We start from the raw sequence: 20,491 nt of genomic DNA on the forward strand, positions 1-20,491 counted from the left end.
ATTATTTTAAAAAATGATATACAATCTTATTTACAAAAAATTAGATCCTAACATAAGTAAAACACAATTCGGATTTTGCAATGGAGTGGGAACAAGAGAGGTTTTAATCATCTTAAACGTGTTAACGCAACGCAGTTTGGATGAGAATAAAGATGTTTATGCCTGCTTTATAGATTATGAAAAGGCGTTTGACAAAGTCATTATTATCATCATCATTATAGGCATTCACTGGCTAACGAGTATAAATATATTCCTTACTACGGTTATCAACAATAGTAATTTGTGCGTTATACAGTGACTAAATACGTCGATTCTGTAACCACAGACTCAACCACAATTATAGCATACCCAGTTGTCCTTGGTAGCAAGTTGCTGGGTATTATTTAATTGGTTAAATTTTCGTTCTGTATTTCGATTTCTCTTATCTATCAGATTTACGAGTTCGTCGCCGTTGTTGAGTTTTTTGCTTCTTCATCATACACTGTTCTTCGCCATGACGGGCGGTATGTTGCTGCGTCTTTCCAGGTGCTTAAGTCGATGTCACACTTATGTTGTTTTTAAGGTTGTCCCTGTAGTGCTTCTGTTGTCCTCCCTACTTGCGTTGTTTGTTCCTAATTTGTGAAAATAGTATTTGTTTTGGGAGGGACGTATCGGGCATTCGAAACACATGAAATAAAACAATTCTTTTGGAATAGAACGGAGTGTCAACATAAAAATGTGCATTCTTAGATGATACATATTTAATATCCTTCTATACGGTATGAAGGCAACCACTCTGACTAAAGCAATGATGAAAAATTAATGTTTTTAAGATGTGACTTTACAGAAGAGTCCCGAGAATATCCTATATAGACAAAGTCATGGATAAAAAGGTCTTGTGAAGACTTTCAAAACAAACAGAACTAAATCATGAAATAAAGATAGGAAAACTGCAATACATTGGCCACGTGATGCTAGGAACAAAATATCAGCGTCTGCAGAATATCATACAGGGTAAGATTTTAGGAAAACGAACCGTTGGAAGGAGACGAATGTTATGGCTGCGTAATCTCAGAGAGTGATTTAGCTGCTCGTCATACAATATCGTCATAAATTGTCATAAAATAACCAGTATGAGATTGCAATTTTATTACAAAGTTTTTTACAATGCAATACCAATGCAAAGAAAAAATATGTAAAGAAAGAAGTTACCTTTTTTCGTTTTTGTTTTTCCTTTTCCTTTTCCCTCGTCCGGATGGCATAATAATTTTGTCTTCAAAAAATGATCAAATGCTGTAACTTCACGTACTTCTGCAGCTAACAAGGCAGTATGATAAATAGTTTCAAGTCTTCCCTTCAACGGGTCCTCATGATGCTCATGGTCAGCTTTTTCTAACAAGTAATCATTAACCAATTTTTCGAACGATTTATTTTCTAGTTCGAATTTGTGCAAAATTTCCTTCGTGATTTCTTCTTCAGTGAGTACCTGGCTGATAAGTCCGGTGAAATAATCGTTGATGAACATCAAAGTGTCTATGTGTCTGTCCAACTCCAACTGGAAGCCGTTTATGTAGTTATTGATTATTTCTGCGAGTTGTATCGGACCCCAGTTGTTATGAATTATGGCGCGTCTTTCCTGTTCCGCTGCTATCATTTTATTGTCACACATGTCCAATAATCTATTTTTTAATTCGTTTACTCTAAAAAAAATAAACAAGTTTTATTCTTCAAGTTTTTGTTTCCAATAATGAATAAAAAAAAGACTCACAATTGGTTTTATTAAGGGGCTGGGAGAGATTGGAGAGGTAGTACCTTTGTACAGGGTTGACTTACTTCTGGTCCTCATATTCTCTCAGGGATAGTTGATGCGAGTATAGTTCTTTCAAGTGGAGCTTTAGCCTATAACTAGTCAAGACCGTTATGCGTAGTGAAGAGCCACATCCATAGCGAGGTAACTCTTTTGGCATAAAACATTACGGATGTAGACCTGAAGGAAGATAAATATCCCTGAAAACGAGTATTTTCAATACTATGTTAGGATATATAGGAATCGATCCTGAACTGAACCAGCTCATTATTGGACATTATGAGGCAGACTGACAATAGTTTAACTAGCTCCTATACTGTGATTAGAAGTGTAGGGGAATTCACTGGATTATTATTTCCAAGAAAACCATCATGAAAGGCGAAATAAGTCAATATCAAATGAAGAAATTCATCCAGAGCTCATCCCGTGCACACCTGTGTGCCCCGGCGTCCATATCAAGTTAGCCCTATTGGAGCGTCAGACAGTGCTCTCTTGCTCCCAAAAACTAGCTTAAAGGTGACTTTAGGTGCTTTCAAAGCCCTTAGCGCTGCTTGACTATTAGAGTAGATAGAGATGGTTCTACCTCAGCAAGCCCTATCTATTGCCTGCGCACTTACAAGGATCGCAAAGATCTCGACCTGAAAGCATGGCTAGACTCAAATCCTATTATTCTAGCACCTGTCCGCTCGTCTATTCTGGACCCATCTGGGAACCAGGTAAGCCCGCTCCGACAGATTAGTACTGCTTTTCGTTCCATGCACTCATCCCGGTCAGGAAATTGAACCAAGAAGGAGAATGAGAACTCAAATTGGGGAATCATGCTGCCCTATATCATAGAGAGCACAGGACAACACTTGATGGCCTGTCTCCAAATATCACAATGGCCCATCCGATCAGTCATTCCCAACCTGTATCCAGAACAGTTGAGATGATAGTCGACCATCAGGGCTTTGTGTTCTACAATTAGATGTAGAGGAGGTAAATCCAACAGGGCCTCAAGAGCAGCTAGCCAACTGAAGCCATTCTAGCCCAAGGCTACCACAAAATGGTCGCATATGTCAGTATAATATAAGTCAATATAGGATTTTCGGCTGCAGACCCCATTTGGTTCCGAAAGCTTTTCTGCAGGCCCAGAAAGCTGCAGCGGACTTCTTCACCTTGGTATCCCTATATTCCTTACATGATAGTTTAGAGTCCAGGGTCACTCCTAAGTACTTCACTGACTTGGAAACCGATAAAGCTTTACCATAGAAGATAAGCTCTCTGGTCGATCCGATATCCCTTTTTCGAGTAAAAATAAAACATACTTATAAACACAAAACACTTGCAAAACTTATTAACAGAAACAACAAATTGGCAAAAGACAAACAGAAGGAGGCAGAAATATGGAAAATCTACATATTCGAATGTTTTGCTTATGATTGAAACCTAATAGAATAATTAGATATGAGTTAGATGGACCTGACATATTTAAAGAAGAATTAAGTACTTGGGATGCTGGCTAAACGATAAATAGGATCCTGATGATGAAGTCAAAATTAGAATAGAAATATCCGGGAGTACGTTCTTCAAAATGAAAGCGCTATTCTGCAATAAAGACCTGAGTCTCACTAATCGATGGCGTGCAATTTAATGCTACATGCTGTCTACACTGTTATACGGAGTTGATAGGTGGATCAACAGAAAGAGACAAGAAACAATATTAAGAAATAATATTAATGAGATAATTATAGGTACAGAAGACAAATTAGAGAGATGTAAAGAATACATTCAGACACTTTTTGATAAGACCTTGTTCTCCACCATCCACGGATGATCGAATAAATGAAAAAATCCAAAAATAACAAAAAGAAGTTATTTATGCAGTAAAAGCTCAGAAGAACAGAAAAGCTACCGGTCCAGATAATATCAACGCCGAAATACTTAAATTAATTGCAGACAACGAAAGTACTACATCGACTTGAGCAGCACTATTCAGTGAAATATATAACGCAGGTAAAGTATCGCCAGACTGGCCAAAATCAACATTCGTAACATTACCAAAAAAATACAATGCTTCACACTGCGATGACTATCGAATATTAAGCATGATGTCTTATGTCCTTTCGGTTTACATCTAAATGTTTCCAAAACTAAAATTCTAGTATTTTCACGGGGAGTTTTTTCTCAAGCGAGGAAAACACTTATGACCATAAAAACATTTTTTACAAGATCAGACCTTAGTCTAGAGCTCGAATGATCAGATGTTACGTTTTCTCTGTTTTGCTGTATGGCTGTGAAAGTTGGACAACGGACGCTGAAACAGAACAAATAATAGACGTCTTTGAAATGTATATATACAGACGAATGCTCAGAATTCCATGCAAAAATGGATACAAAAACTTACCAACGGTGAGGTACTTCGGCGCATGAGCAAACAAAAAGAATTACTCAACATAATCACAAAGAGGAAAATACAATACTTGGGTCATGTGTAGATAGGTGAAAGATATGAATTACTACAAATCATATTGGAAGGTAAAGTGCAGGGCAAAAGATCAGTTGGAAGACGCCAGAACTCGTGGCTAAAAGGCCTGAGGAGATGGTTTGATCGCTGATCCACAGAAATCTTTCGTACAGCAGTTCCCAAAGCTACAATTGCCATTTGGATCGCTTACTTTCAAAAGGAGACAGCGCAATAAAAATAAGATGGATGGATGTTAAAGACAAGAACCATATCACATATGGATTCGTTTAAGAAGGGGTTGTGCCTTTGGTTCTGATTGACTGTTGGAATTGGAAAGAATGAATAAAGATAAAGAACTATTGACACAGCAATTAACACAGCAGAACAAAGAAGTTCAGGTGGTTGCGAAACTTACGCAAATGACTCGATATCTGGCAGGCCAGCACAATTATACTATTAATACAAGATAGAGAAGAATTCCAATTGATGGTTAGCAACCTCCGATGCAGAGAGGACACATAAAGAAGAAGGTTTAATTAAAACCTGATCAGATCTCTATCTCTATCACAGCATTTCGTCTTCTTCCCTGTGGGTCCTCTGCATTAGAAATCGAAACGTCAAACACATGTAAAATGTAATTCTCATTAAATTCAGTTGTGGTTTAATTCCACATAAAATAATATTTAAAATAATCTACATTGAAATCTCCACATATACAAGAGTTTCACAATGCAAGGACTTAAAGAAGGTTGTACTTAGTACCTTATTTTTAAGTCCTTGCTTTGGCGTTTGTGTTTATTGGCGTTTGTTGCAATTGACTACATTTTAGTCGTGATGTGTATATCTCTGTACGTAGTTTCGATTGCTCTCAATATATTGGAGACAATGATACTCTATATGATAATATCTCGAGGAAATAGAAAAATCCTGGACAAAGAAAAACAAAAGGCATAGAAGAAAGACAACAATTTTCATATTAAATGAGTAAGTGAAGAACTTAAGCAGTATGCAAACAACAGTAGACCTTGTAAATTTTATAACAAAGTTAAGTGCAGCATTTTTGCCTGCTTAGAAGACAAACTGGTCCAAATAATGAGCCATTTTGACACAATGATCATGAAATATGGTCTTATTCTCTTACTTACTCCGTGGCGTTTCAAAATTTCGTGTGTTTCAGCCGACTTCATAACATGACTTCGTTCCTCTCTGTCTTAAGCAATCTCGATGCAATTCTCCCCGCCCATAGCTTTAAGGTCTCCTGTTATATTATCTCACCGGTTGTTCAGTTGGTGCTTCTTTCCACACCAGCCATTTCCTACCATTCATCACTACGGGCCCTATGACTGTTTTACATAATTGTATCTTTGTATGTTTTGTTATTTGTTTCGGTTGTATAAGGTTTTGACGGGCTTAAAGACATCTGTTGCCGGCTTTTATACTATTATTTATTTCTTGTGATCCGTTATTGTCCTCAGTTATTGCATGACTACGGGTCATATGACTGTTTTACATAGTTTACATAGTTGTATCTTTGTATGTCTTGTTATTTGTTTCGGTTATTGCGGTTCATATACATACAGTCTTATGCTGAATAAAAAAGATCAATAGATCGCACTTCGTTCAATAACATCCAAAAGACACAGATAAATAAAACATAAAAATAAATACAATGTAATAAGTATAAAAATGTTGATATAAAATGTTTTTAACGTTACTTACAAGCAATGCAGTTCAGCCTTAAACTCATTATCCCGACGAAAGTCACTGTCGAATTGATTGAATCGTTCCTGGAACTGCTTAAGATACATCTGCCTTTCATCCGGCTTTATTATGTGTTTATTAATCAAGGTCTTAATGTAACAAATATAGGGCATTAGCATATTCAAATGCGTCTTCTTCAAAAACAACACTTGCGTCATATCATTAACAAACACTTCTTCCATGTGTTCCCAGAAGTTTGTTATCACTGCTCCGACTTTTTCATTAAGCGGCAATGTTAAATATTTGTATCCAGGTTCTCCAGGTTTAGGCTCGATTTGGTATGCCGCAATGTCGTCTTCTTCAATTTCTACAATTGTCACAGACGGGATCTGAGTGTATTTGTCTTCTCGCACAATTACTGTACCTCTTGCGTGTTTTTTAGCCTTTTTGTCTTTGTTTTTGCCCTTCTTTAATTTTTCCATTGATACTAAAAAGTATTTTACCTTAATTATGGATTATATATGTTTTTTGCATTTTATATACGTGAATAAATATTTTTAACCTACCACGAACACGACCTGCTTTATTACAATAACACGTTAATTGATAAAAAATGCCTTAAAATAGAAAATTAAATATTGTGTTACTGAAATTAATGACTTATGAAAGTGTTCAGTATTGGACAAGTGTGTTTGTAAGCCATTTTGAAAAACTTTTTTAATAATTTGTTGGATGTCTTAAACTTTTATCTTTTGCACGCAAATGCAAAGAGAAATTATTGAAAATGATCAATATGATGAAGATCATACCACCCGCGAACCAAAACAGACGAAGGTATGGCAACCCTAACAGAAGAGTCCCTGGCCATCCAGGTTAAAGGTTGGGCTTAGAGCTAACAACTTTATCCCGTAAAAACATTGTTACGAGATACACAGCTAAAGAAATCGGATGGAACTTACGACGACAACCAATGCAACAAAATAAGGATAAAGATTTAAAAATGTAGGTACTCTTGGAACGTGCGTACACTTTATTAACCGGAAAATCTTAAAAAAATTAATAGACGTACTAACTCAATATAAAGAACACATTACTGCTGTGCAAGAAGAAATTGGATTGACCAAGGAATTATCCAAAAGAGACAAATGTCTCTTTATTACAGTTGTCACAAGACCAATCATGAATTCGGGACCCCACTCATTGTTAACAAACAAGCGAAACACTTATCATGGACTTAAAACTAATAAGTCCACGAATCCTATTTAAGTGTAAGGGGTAAGTTTTTTAACGTCAGTCTAATAAATGTACACGCCCCAACCGAAGACAAAGAAGAATATATCAAAGATCAATTCTATGATGAAGTAGCCCATCTACGACAGATGCACCAGAAACGACATCGAGATCATAATTATTGAAGATCTTAATGCAAACAGAGGAAGAATATATATATATATATATATATATATATATATATATATATATATATATATATATATATATATATATATATATATATATATGGAATATGGAAATAGAATAATAGGGTTTGCAGCTTCCAAGGGCGTGGTCGTTGCAAATACCTATTTCCTCCACAAGATTATCCATAAATTAGCATGGACTTCGCCTGATGGAACAACAAAAAATCAAATAGATCACATTCTAATAAAAACCAGACACTTCTCTAATCTAATAGGTATACGTAATTACCGTGGGGCTAATATAGATTCAGACCACTTCTTGGTAGGCGCAACAAAAAGAGCAAGAATTTCAAACGCAAAAAAGAAAAGATCAAGAAAAGCAGTCGCTACAATTTAGTTTACGCAATAGAGCCCGGTACACTAGAAAAGTATTAAAATTACCTTGATACCAGATAAATTGGGCCACAATGAGATAGAATTTTTGTCTCATTGTGGCCCATCACGAAGTTGCTTTTTAAATACAGTAATTTTAAAAATAAATCATTTTATTTATCAGAAATGAGCTACGTTGAATAAAATAATTGAAAATTTAATTCACTAATATTTTCTTAAATAACAAAATTTTATTTTTTTACTATTTATTTATTTTTTATTTTAGTCTATTTATTTTTGTATTATTTTTTCAGGATGCAGAATATCGAGAGGAAGAAAGCGGAAATCCGACAAGGGGCAGTTTTCTACTGAAAGCATGAAGTAGGCAGTGGATGCAGTTCTAGTTGGAATTAGGGGTACACGTCTGTCTTTGCGTCAAGCTGCAGAAGAATTTGGTTTAAAATTTCAAACTTTGCAAAGGTATATTGTTAAACAGAAAGCGAATCCTGATCAAGATATTCGTATGGCTCCTAACTACAGCTGCAGAAAAATTTTCAATAATGAAGAAGAACTATCTTTATTGGACTATATCACTATTTGTTGCAAGATGTGCTATGGCCAATCAACAAAAGATTTTCGTGAGCTGGCCCAAGCCAATAATATACCAGTCCCTGAGAGCTGGACTACAAATAAAAAAGCAGGCATTGACTGGATGCAGGGTTTTTTAAAGCGCCATCCACAGTTGCGGACACGTCAACTAGAAGCATGTAGTTTGCCAAGGGCTACATCTTTCAACAAACATAACGTTGGTATTTTCTTCCACAACTTAAAGTCTGTGTATGACCGTTCAGATTGTTTTTCTGATGGAATGCGCATCTACAATTTAGATGAGACTGCAACAACAACTGTTCATAAACCAAAGAAAGTACTCTAACCTAATGGTAGTAAACAGGTAAGCAAATGTACCAGTGGGGAAAGAGGAGTGCTCGTTACGACATGCTGCATGTGAGACACTTGCATTGATTTTTAAAAAGCTTTATGAAACGGATTGAAATCAATCACAGATAATCAATTTCAATTTAAGACGTATAGAAAACGTCAACGTTTCTAGAATACTATATTTGAAAGGAATCTGTCCACTACAAAAAATAAAAAAAATAAAAATTGAATTTCGTCTCATAGTGGCCCACTCACCCCTACTCTAATACAGGTATGTCTCACGTGTACAGCAAATAAAGGACTGGGACTAACATACTGCCTTGCGGAACTCCTGCTCAGTTTTCTCTTATATCCGAATAAGTGTGTTTTTTTGTTTAATTTTAAAGTATCTTTCAGATATATAAGACTGTAAAATTTGCGAATGTTGCTTGGGCATAAATGTTTTTAGTTTATATATCAAATCTTACTGCTACACTTAATCGCAACATCAAGATTTTTCAATGATATTGGTTATTCTATGAGTGTGGTGCATATTAACATTAGTGCATTATTTATTAGATTAAAGGAAACACCATAGGGTAAACTCTTGATTTAAGTAACTTTAGTAATTTAGGATAGATTAAAATTGTTTATTACTTATCTTTGACCAGATTGTAATCGTAAATAAATGAAAAAAATATGAAGATGGGCTGTCTTACACACCCCCTATAAAACTTTTTACAGCTTCTGAAAAATTTCAATCGTTCCATACGTCTGCCTCGCATTGTATATTGCTGCTTTTACAACAGGAAAACAAACATAACTTCAAAGTGACCTAAATTTTTGTAGCACGAATATAATAAATATTTTTGTCACAAACCTATTTCAGATGACGCTAAAGAGACCTCAGTTTTTTTAAACACTTTCTCGATCCTTTCGCGTTCTACTTTTTCTCCTGACTTAACAGACCTGAACGGTCTGTTATAAGAAACTTTATCGGATTCAATGTAGCGGATAACGTCTCCAAAGAGTTCTATGGAGGATTTTGGAGGAATAGTGTAATCTCCTATTATCAGTTTTGCCAACTGCTTGACGGGGGAATATTCGAAGCTTTTGTAGTACAAGGAATAATAACAGCCCATGTCTGAGTAAAATTGTTTTAGGTTCAAATCTTCCTCTGACTCATTGAGAAATGAGGACATTTGTTCCTTTGAAGATTCGGTCCATTCTGCCGTTTCTTGTTCTATCTCTAAAAAAAAAAATATTACAATTAAAAGATAACAAATGGGAAAATTGTTCCAATCACAAGTATGTACTACTATAAGAAACTTATTAGGGTACTATTAATTTGCAACCGGTTTGGGAGTATTGCTTAAAGTATGGTATCAGTTTCTCCTAATGGTCAAAAACTCAAGTACAGGCTATGAGGGATTCAATAAAGGTCTACGCTTATGTTCATCTCTCAGAGCTCACTGAATAGTGCCAAGATTGTAGCATTTGTATTTTTTTTCGTATGTATTAAAAATCACCATGTATATATTAAAACACCGAAGAATATTTTCAATGCATTTCTATTTCCTATAGTATGTTAAAACACCGAAATATTATTTCAATCCGTTTTGCGTTGCCGAGATTTATGAAAAATACATTTTAAAGTTTGTTTATATAACACAGATGGGTATTTCTTCGGTATTTCTTTGATCCGGTTTAGTCCGGATTTAGTTTCAAATTCGTTATTGTTTTTTGTTTTTCCTTTTTTGTCATGGAAATATAGTATAAAGTGACAGTAGCAGTTCAGTGTGTAGTTACAGTTTGAGGTTGGAAGAAGGTTTTAAAAAGAGAAGACGCGGCATATGTGGCCTGAAGGAACCGGCAAATTTTGTTTGTAAAAATGTGAATTATACTCAAATGTAATGTGTCAGTTTTTGTCTGAGTAATCACTGTTTTGTTTCGTGCTGTTTTACCTGAGGGATTTGTAAGACGGCGTTCCAAACAATTTTATAGATGTCCACATGGTTCCAAGGTGGAGTTTGAATAATTTAAAAGCCAAGCTTTGAAGATTTCCTCATTTTATGCGGCACCTTTACCTGCTTGGATTGGCGGATGGCCCACGGTGGAGTCTGTGTAATGAGGAGGAGAAAACCTCCTCACATGTCCTATGCCGGAACTGTAGGAAGAGCTCAGATTTGGACCCACTGCTGATTATAGCAGATATGGGAGTCCGGAGCAGCCTGGGCCCCAGAAACGCCACAAAGACGGTCTATTGACCTAGTCCGTATGATAGGGGTGATACAATAGATCCGTCTTAGGAGGTCTAAGTGCCTGAAAGGCTCAGAAATGGGCCTTCCCCGATATACCATAACCATAACCAAACTATCAACTTTTTGTATATAACATATTTAACATTTTTAATGTATTTTAGCCGTACTTTACAATGGAACTGGTTATAAATCAATAATATCAAATTTGAAAATTCATTTATAAAAAAATTGTTTATAACAATTGGTACCGCTTATTGAGATGGGGATGGGGGCTACATATTCGTATTCAGCGTATACAGAAAGGTATCCAGATGCTGGACTATAATACTTTATGTATTTTTATTTAACATAAGTTTCTAATGTTCTCGATGGTAAAAAATTTAGTTTATTTGTTTTGACTTCATTATTTACTCCTGCTATGTATGGTTTCGAAACTTGAGGATTAAAATATTTTCTAAAAGTCTATGAGAAGTTTTTATGTTATATTTTATTAATACAATAAGTAAGTCTTAATCCTAATCATAAATACCTGGACAAATGTTTACAAACGCTGTCAGAACTGTATCGTAAGGAGGAGGTTCTAATGGTTGTGTAGGATCCGTTACCAACTTGGAAAACCTGCGTTCATCTTCTTCAACTTCTTCTTCTGGGTCGCAAATATAAACGATATCAATCAAACTTTTACAGATCCTGTTGGATTCGGGTAATCCTGGAACTTTGAGTCCAGAAAGAGTCTCTTCAAGGAGAATGGCTTGTTCAATATTCGTTGGGTAATTGATCAATACCCATCCTACACATAGTGAAACAAAAATAATTGAGAAGTCTTTAGATTACTCTAAATTTAAAAAAGTTAAAGCTCTGTATGTTAAAATTTATAAAAATTAATCTATACCATAACTATCTATAATATTTTAGTTCAGTCTTTTTCTATTATGTTTTTGAAGATTTTGAAAACATGCCATTTTGCTTTAGCCCCTTTGGTTTTTGATTTACTGAATGTCCTCCTACAAGGACAAAGTTACTTTGGGTAGTCACGGCAATATGATGCTTATTAAGTTTGTGTCCTCGTAAGAGGATACTGTGACTGAAAGGTTAATTCAATTTAGTATTTTTATTGGGAATAAGGCACAATTTTACTTTAAAATAAGTTTATTTTAACGTTTTGATTTCCACTTCGGATTAATTTTTTATATTTTGACAACGTGGAAGTGGAAATAAAAAACATGAAAATAAACTTATTTTAAAAGTAAATAACACTCTATAATTGAGATTTTCCTTTAAAACTTTTGAATATCATATTTTTTATCAAGCTAAATCTAAATTTTGAAAAGTCTTAACCATTATATAAATTTGAATTCATTATGACTAATAATTGAATTCTCTCTGAGTAATAAGAATATTGAGAGCCGAGTGGGTAATGGTGAATACGAAGCCTCAGACGTTATGTGTCAGCGTACAATAAAAGATATACTATCTTACTGACCTTCTATATCAGGTTTTGATCTTAAATATTCCATAAACATCGAAACCAACAAATAATCTGTTAGTACATTTCCTTTTGACAATTCTTCTTCAGCTATTCTCCCTAATTCTGCATACGGCGACAAAATAATTTCTTCGGACGGGAAAATTCTTGGCGTTTGGACCAACTTATCTACATGCTCAACACTGGATTTTAGATCATCCTTTTTAGGTCTTTTTTGAGCTTTTCCTTTTTTTCCTTTAACAACTTTCTCCCTCTTCACTTTTGTAATTTTCTCTTCCACGGCATCATCTTCGTTTTCTTCTTCCTTAGTAAGAGCTATTTCGTGTTTATAAGCACTCATACAATAATTTACGGCGTCCTGTAGCTCAACAACTATAACATTTTTGTGCTGCAAGAGTTTAGTTAACAAAGGTAAACACGTTATGTCGGATAAACCGTTAACGCATACTCGGATGTGTGCTCTCGGTAAATCGGGTGATATTGGCAGTGCAGGTAAAGGATACTTTTCGTCCAGCAAAAGGTGCACTTTTTGACCTAAAATAAAAAATATTTTGAAGTTGTACCCAAAGAGTATTTGAAGTTGTACCCAAAGAGTATTTGAAGTTGTACCCAAAGAGTATTTGAAGTTTGTACTGAGTATAACTTAAATATTTTAAATTGATTCTTGAAGCATAAAGATATTTAAAACCCATTCTAGCCCACTAGAAAATTAAAATCACTTAAATTAAAAAAACATCACAAAAATCAAATCGTACGAAACGAGAGTGTACCAGGGAACCTTATGTGAATCAGATCATGGATTCTTTAACGGTAAAGCTATATTCTACATGAGGATTTTGAGAATAGAAACTAGGAAGTCACCTTAGACAGCGTCCATCTAGAACCACAATATAATCTATATAGTCATAAAGAAGCATCTACGTGAGTTTTCATAAACTTCGACTAGCAAATAAGATCCCGTTAAAGTGAAGGAAGTACGCTAGAGCGGTATCGTTCCTTAAACAAATGTATACACGAAGTTGCAATGGAAGCCCTTGGAGAAAAAGTAAAGCCAAAAAGAAAGAAAAATGATTTTTAGTGGAATGAAAACAAGATCGATTCATAAGAGGAAAAGAAAAACGTAGTTAAAATGGTTATCAACAACAGATCCAGAAAACAGAAATTCCGCATCTTTACTGACCACGAGGCAGGATGGGCACGCTGGAGAATCGTCATGTTTAAAGCGATAAAGATGTGCTCGAAAACAGCCATGTCCTGAGAGCATCTGCGTCAGATAGTAGTTGACCTCGCCATGTTTGCGGTCCAGCGAAACATTTATCTGTAGTATAAGGAAATGCGTCTCCCTATCCGTTGTTGCGAAATCCCATTGCAATTGCCATCGATCAATGCTGTTTTGCCGTTCTCTTCTTCTAAGTTCATCTCGGCACAATTTAGATGTAGTTGATTCTCTTTGCCGATAAATGGCCTTTCTTTCTTCAGCTAGCCCTCCAATAGGTAGCATCCTGGCTATGACGTATATGGCATCCTCAGATATTGTGTTGAATGCACTGGCAACCGTAGGGCTAGACTTCAATTTGCGCGAGAATATGCTAACTGGATTGTGGCGGAATGGAAGAATATACTGTTCTCAGATGAGAGCAGAATAGCCCTAAAAGGTCCAGATGGACGCCAACATGTCTATAGGCGTCAAAATGAAAGGTTTGATGCGTGCGCTATAACCGAAACAGTGACTTTCCGAGGAGGGTCAATAATGATTTGGGGAGGTATTTCTTACGAAGCGCGTACTGATCTTGTTGTGTTCGGTAGAGGCAGTGTGAATGCCCAAGTGCCCAAGTATACGTGCAAGAAGTTCTTCAAGACCATGTCATGCCGTTTGCACCATTCATTGGTGATAACTTCAGACTAATGCATGACAATGTACGATGCCATATAGCAAGATCTACCCGTGAGTACCTTAATGAGGTCGGGATTCAAGTTCTATCATGGTCAGCACACAGTCCCGATCTTAACGAAATTGAGCATATCTGAGACAACCTCAAAAGACGGGTAAGAGCAAGAGTACCAGCTCCTGCCTCCTTTGAAGAGCTGAAGTCAGCTGCGGTAGAGGAGTGGCACAATATCCCCAATCTGATATCCAGGATATCATGAATGGATTGCCAAATCGACTCCAAGAAGTCCTAAGGGCTAGAGGCGGCAACACTCATTATTAATACCCAATGTTTTTTCAAATAGACTTTGATTTCCAAAATATTGTTAATTTGAATTTTCTTCGTTGAGATCAAGATTTTATTCATTGGATTTTGATCACTTTTAACACATACAAAAATGTGTTACGTCAGTGAATATAATTTACTCATGTATTTACAATCTACATGTAGAAATAACTAATTTTTTGTTGTTCTTCTTTTTCTCCGGGTCTATTTTAATTTTGCTACATTTGCGGATCATATTTCAGTATTAAATATGTGGAATAATTCCCAAAACGGTTAAGAACAAGGCAAGAACTAATACGTAGATAAAACTTTATAAGACAATAGGCATACTTACTGTTATATTGATGAGAAATCTGAGTAATATCGCAAATAGCAAGAATCTAGAATAAAAGCTGCGAAAAGACATTTCTCAGAAGAGCGAAAGGTAATAAAAAAAGTCTTGATAAATAGAAGCGAAACCAAGTTTGTAGCCACAACTGTCTAAAACTAATAGTTTTCTTACCTAAAATGTTCATTCCACAATTCAATTTATACAAAGTTTCTTCCTCTACGTTAATCTGACTTAACAACCAAGGCCATTCAAACTTGACATAGCTTTCAAAATCTTTTTCATCCGCTACGCTTTGTTTCGCCAGTTCTTTGAGCCTTATTTGTTCGGGAACTACAGATTTTTCGTCCACAAGAGCCACCGCTGAAACAGCAGGATCTTCTAAGGAGAATCCTGAAACGATTAGCTTATTCCATTGGTCAAGAACTCGTCTTTGTGGAGGTTCCTCGAAGTATGATTGAAACTCTGAGTATTTTATTGTCATATCGCACAGCGCTTTAACAGTATCTCTGCATATTTTCTGCTTCTTCTCTTCCTTCACGCGTCGCACTTCTCTATACAGAACCCTATGCAACTGATTAAGTCGTTCTTTTTCTAAGTAATACTCAAACTTCTTTCTATCTATAGTGTCGTCTTTTTCCAATAATTTCTCAACCAATAATGCTTCGTTTTCTTTCATAATTTCGTCTACTATTATCTGTTTACCCCTTAACATGTGTTCCTCTTGCTGAGCTATGTCCTCCATTTTTTTCAACATTTGCGTTTCATACAATGATTGTTTTAGAATCTTCGATGAAAGATGTGTCTCGAAATCTTGGTTTTCTTCGTTTAACAGTCTGTTCCAGAAAACTTTTCTGGTGTATTCTTCCATGTCTTTTCGAAATATCTCAGCGTCGGCTTTTTGTTTGGATTTATCTTTGATTTTTTGAGTTATCTCTTTTGCTTGCATGATATCTGGTTTAAAGGTACTTGGCCTGAAAAGTTAACTAAACAATAAGAAGTTCTACTAAAAAGTTAAAAAAAGATAAGTTAATCTTTTTGTGGCTTTGATAACACTGGTCAATAAAAAAATATAATATCTTGTCCCAAATGTTTTATTTACTAATTTTTATAGTACTTCTTACACTGGATCCTGCTAAAATATTGGTATCAACTAAACAAAATTTAAATATTGGCGCCATATGTCATTTACAGGAAGTTAAGATTGGTACAATATAAACTGTCAATTGTATTCACTTTTGGAACGAAATAAAGTTAGTCTTAACAAACTGTGTACTCAACTGGTTCGTTTCATTTATAAGTTTTAATACTGGTAAGTGTAAAGCTTCAAAATGGCAGTGAATTAGATGTCTACGGTGTCAAAGTTGTTAGGCCGTGAAAATTATGATGATTTGGCTTTCGCAGTGCAAAATTATCTTGTTCTAGAAGATTTGTGCACATGTCTAAACGAAACTGAAACAGAAGTAGACAAACAAGAAAAAGGTAAAGCCAAGTTAGTTCTTTTGCTTGATCCATCGTTATATATACATATAAAACAAGCAAAAATAGCGAAAGAAATTTGGGACGCTTTAAAAAAGTTGTTTGGTAACTCGGGGTACGTGAGAAAAATCAGTTTATTAAAATTTGTGTCTAATTTACACGCGATTGGAAGATAACAGTTCAATGGCAAGTTATGTGAACCAAATAACCTTATCCTTTTTCACCAACGATAATGGCGATTGAACATTCGGGAATTGTGTAAAGTTATCTTTAACAATTGATCATAGTAACAATTGTATTAGAGATAATTTTCCTTATCAGAGACCAATTGATAGTTTGATGTATTTATCTGTTTTAACCAGACCAGATATATCATTTACAGTCAGTTTCTTGAGCCAATTTAACAATGTATATAATGAGACTCATTGGAAATGTGTAAAAAAGAGTATTGAGATATAGTATATAATAGAGTATAGATCGTAGATCCTTTACTAGATATGTATTTAAAGTTTATGGCTCTGTAATATCTTAGCAAAGTGTAAAACAAAAAACGGTAGCTTTAACTAGCTGCATGGCAGAATATATGGCCTTGTCAGAGGCTGCTAAAGAGGCTGTCTTAGGGGTTTGCTAAGTGATTTAATTGAAAAAAACTGAATGTATTACTTTATTTAACGACAATCAAAGTGCAACGAAGACATCAGGAGAAGAACCGGAGTGACTGACATCATCGAGAAGATAGCCAGACTAAAATGGAGATGGGCAGGACACATAGCCAGAATGACAGATGGGCGATGGACAAAGAGGTTATTGGAATGGAGGCCAAGGGAAGACAAGAGAAGCGTCGGTCGACCACCTACAAGATGGACTGACGATTTAAGAAGACTCAATAAAAACTGGATAAGAGCGGCGCAAGATAGACGGGGTTGGAAACATGAGGAAGAGGCCTATGGACTCTTGAGGCTGGATGATGATGATAATGAATCAAAGTGCATTACATTTATCAGGAAAATCAATTTATCATAAAAGAAATAAGCATATTGATGTAAGATATCATTTTTTGAGAGACCTAATATCTGACCAAATTATTAATGTAAAATATATGCCTACTGATGTTATGACAACTGATGTGTTGACTAAACTACCGTATTTCGAGGTACCTCGAATATGATACAAAATGATTTGATCAAGTACGTGGCAAATATTGTTATGCAAAATATCAAAAAAGAAATAAAAGAAGCACAATTTATTTCCGTTGCTGTAGATGAAACTACAGATATTGCCAATTTAAGTCAATGGTCGGTTGTTCTGGGATATATCAAAAATAATGGGGAAATACAAGAACGATTTTGTGGATTTTTGGACATAGCTGCAGATAAATCAACAGAAGGTATATACAGTTAAGGAACTGAACTGTGGCTATAAACTTGTCGTTCAAAGTTATGATCAAGCTGCCGTAATGGCTGGGCACTTGGGAGGACTTCAAACAAAAGTTAAGAAGAAGTTTCAAAACGTAATTTTTGTGCACCGCATTGCACATAGGCTAAATTTAGTTCTAGTGCAATCGATCGCACTCAATAAGATTTACAAAGTATTTTTCCAAACCTTTAGAGGAATGGCTGATTTTTTTCTAAATCGTCCAAAAGGACACATGCTTTAGATGTCATTCTTCAGAAAAGCAGCTCCCACCAGATGAAATTACAATGGGAGGTTAGCAAAAACAGTTTTCCAATATCGACAATCCCTAATAGAGGTATTTGAACACATTTTGGAGCATAAAGACCGTTGGGGCCCTGAAACTGTCAATTGTTCAAAAGGCTATTTGGAATTACTCAAACGAGATTTTGATTTTTTGCTTTAAGTATTTTCTGAAATATTTCCTTATACAGACATTTTATTTCATGTATTGCAGACTAAATCGAATGATATTGGATTTTGTATTCAAAAATTTTGTTAAAATAACGTGTACATTTCGTCGACTTGGTTTAAACTTCCTATAATGGTTTTGACCAGCCTACAGATATAATTACCTTGAAAATCAAATTTTGAAAATCCACATTTTTATAAATTGCACACAATATAGCACTGTTCATTACTGTTGCTTTTAAATACGAAATCTATAACACATAATTTCTGCTAAGTCTACAGGGTCGCTCAAGGGTTTTTTGACTGTTCACGCAATATTTTTGGTTATTACGATGTTATTCCCAAGCTTATGTTTTATTCATTAAATGTAACCTAGGTATTCAAAAAAATCCATGTGGTATATTCCACAAGATCAGAACAAAATCACAGGGGCAATAAACTCATTTGAGCCAAATCACCGGGTCCGGACGGGATTTATCCAATATTGATACACAAGGTAAGTCAGCTTATGTACAAAGTTATGTAAGAAATTACATGCTAGTTTAGGACTGTGGAACATACCAAGAATATGGAAACTCAGAACAACAGCTTTTATATCAAAACCTGGCAAAACAACAATAAAAAGTCAAATCCCTGGGGCCTATAAGTCGAATGTCATTTGTACTCTAGATTATAAAAGTTGCTCGATGGGTACATCAGGAACGGTATGGTAGTTTAAAGCCAGATACATCAGGAGCAATATGTATAGAGAGTAAGATTATCTATGCCTTGACAGAAACGGCACTGCATCATTTTGTAAAGAGAAAAACTACGAGGTGATAATATCACCTCGTATTTTTTCTCTGTACTTTATAATGTCAGTGTGTCCTAATCTAACGATCATGTTGTTCATTTTTGTTCGCAATTTATATCTAATTTTCCATTCGTGCCTTCTCAGGCGGCTAGACTTTATACCTTACTTGAGGATGGCAATTTTTACTGCACCCTTGGCCATCATAGCACTGATGCATTTTTTATCGTTGGTTTTAGAACTATGTTATAAATCTAATATGACACGTCTTGTTTTAAACACACATTTTTCCATGAGTGTGTCTGGCTACAATTAAATTAGTTACTGCTCTCTTGGTCATTTATTTTATCTACTGATTCCAAGTAAGCTTCGAATCAAGCATTACCTCAAGGTATACTTTACTCACTACATCATCACTTTAATTTCCTCGTTTTGGCAAATTTCATGAAGTTAGACTTGTGGGAGTTATGTTAAGTCCTACATCTCAAGGCCGTTCTATAAATACAGTCAGACCTATTACATACTAAATACATCTGACTAGGTCATTGAATTTTCATAGGCTAGAATGACAATGTCATAGGGGAAACCTATTCTGCGCACCTAAGGTAAAATACTTACAAAAAGTTTCCTATTTGCAAACAAACTTCCATAATTTAACTACTGAAACTTGTATATATTGGGAACGGGATTCCCATAAAAAATAGGATTAAAGTTTAACGGATTTTGAAGAAAAAAATTTACTTTAAAAAACTGTCATTGCGCGGTATTTCCCCAAGTACGGGGTAATTCTGCGCAGAATTAAATAAATCTATATTTGAAAAAAAATTTATTGTAATAAAGCAAATATTGTAAACAAAACAGATTTCTTAAAGACAAAATTTAAAAAAAAACATTAAAGAGATAATTTTACTTTCTGACTGTCTTTCGTTCGACCTTGGCACACATATCGCATGTATAATTAACTGCTGAGTCCCAACCACTATATTCTGAATGAGCCCAATTCGAACACATTACACAACGGTACCAAATTTCTTTGTTTCGTCCGAATTCACCGCACACCAAACACTCCTTATTTTCTAATGTTAGAACTACATCATCTAATTCACCATCATCACAAAGCTTACTCTCATCATAACTTTTAGACTCAGAATCATCAAAATGTAAGTTTCTAACTCCAGCTTTCTTGCATACAGGTCGTTTCTTTGCTTTAGTAGCCAGTTTTCCTACGGTTCCTGTCGTTTTTTTCTTGGTTTCATTTTTTTAGCCTCTTCAGCTTTTTTCTTAATATTTCTCTTTTCTTGTTTTATTTCTTATTGCGTTTTTCTTAAACTTTTCTTTATAAATTTGGAAGGAAGAGGAGCTAGCTTTTCAATGGGTATACTAGACTGAGTTTTAATATTCTCTGACGTTCCAGGCTGGGATGCAGCTTG

General features: G+C 35.2%; 1 protein-coding gene across 1 annotated transcript in view; it reads right to left on the reverse strand.

Annotated features, from left to right (window-relative positions):
• The window catches only part of LOC140445937 (sperm flagellar protein 2-like), a 55,022-nt gene that overhangs the window by 31,487 nt on the left and 3,044 nt on the right, over nt 1-20,491 (reverse strand). The window contains exons 2-7 of the mRNA XM_072538383.1: nt 15,104-15,903; nt 12,386-12,922; nt 11,432-11,692; nt 9,522-9,890; nt 5,952-6,420; nt 1,192-1,679 (exon numbers count right to left, since the gene is read on the reverse strand). Of these exons, the coding sequence (XP_072394484.1) occupies nt 1,192-1,679; nt 5,952-6,420; nt 9,522-9,890; nt 11,432-11,692; nt 12,386-12,922; nt 15,104-15,903 (2,924 nt within the window). The remainder of the gene's footprint in view (nt 1-1,191; nt 1,680-5,951; nt 6,421-9,521; nt 9,891-11,431; nt 11,693-12,385; nt 12,923-15,103; nt 15,904-20,491) is intronic.

This window comes from Diabrotica undecimpunctata, chromosome 7, assembly GCF_040954645.1.
Source record: "Diabrotica undecimpunctata isolate CICGRU chromosome 7, icDiaUnde3, whole genome shotgun sequence".
Classification (NCBI taxonomy): Eukaryota; Metazoa; Arthropoda; class Insecta; order Coleoptera; family Chrysomelidae; genus Diabrotica; species Diabrotica undecimpunctata.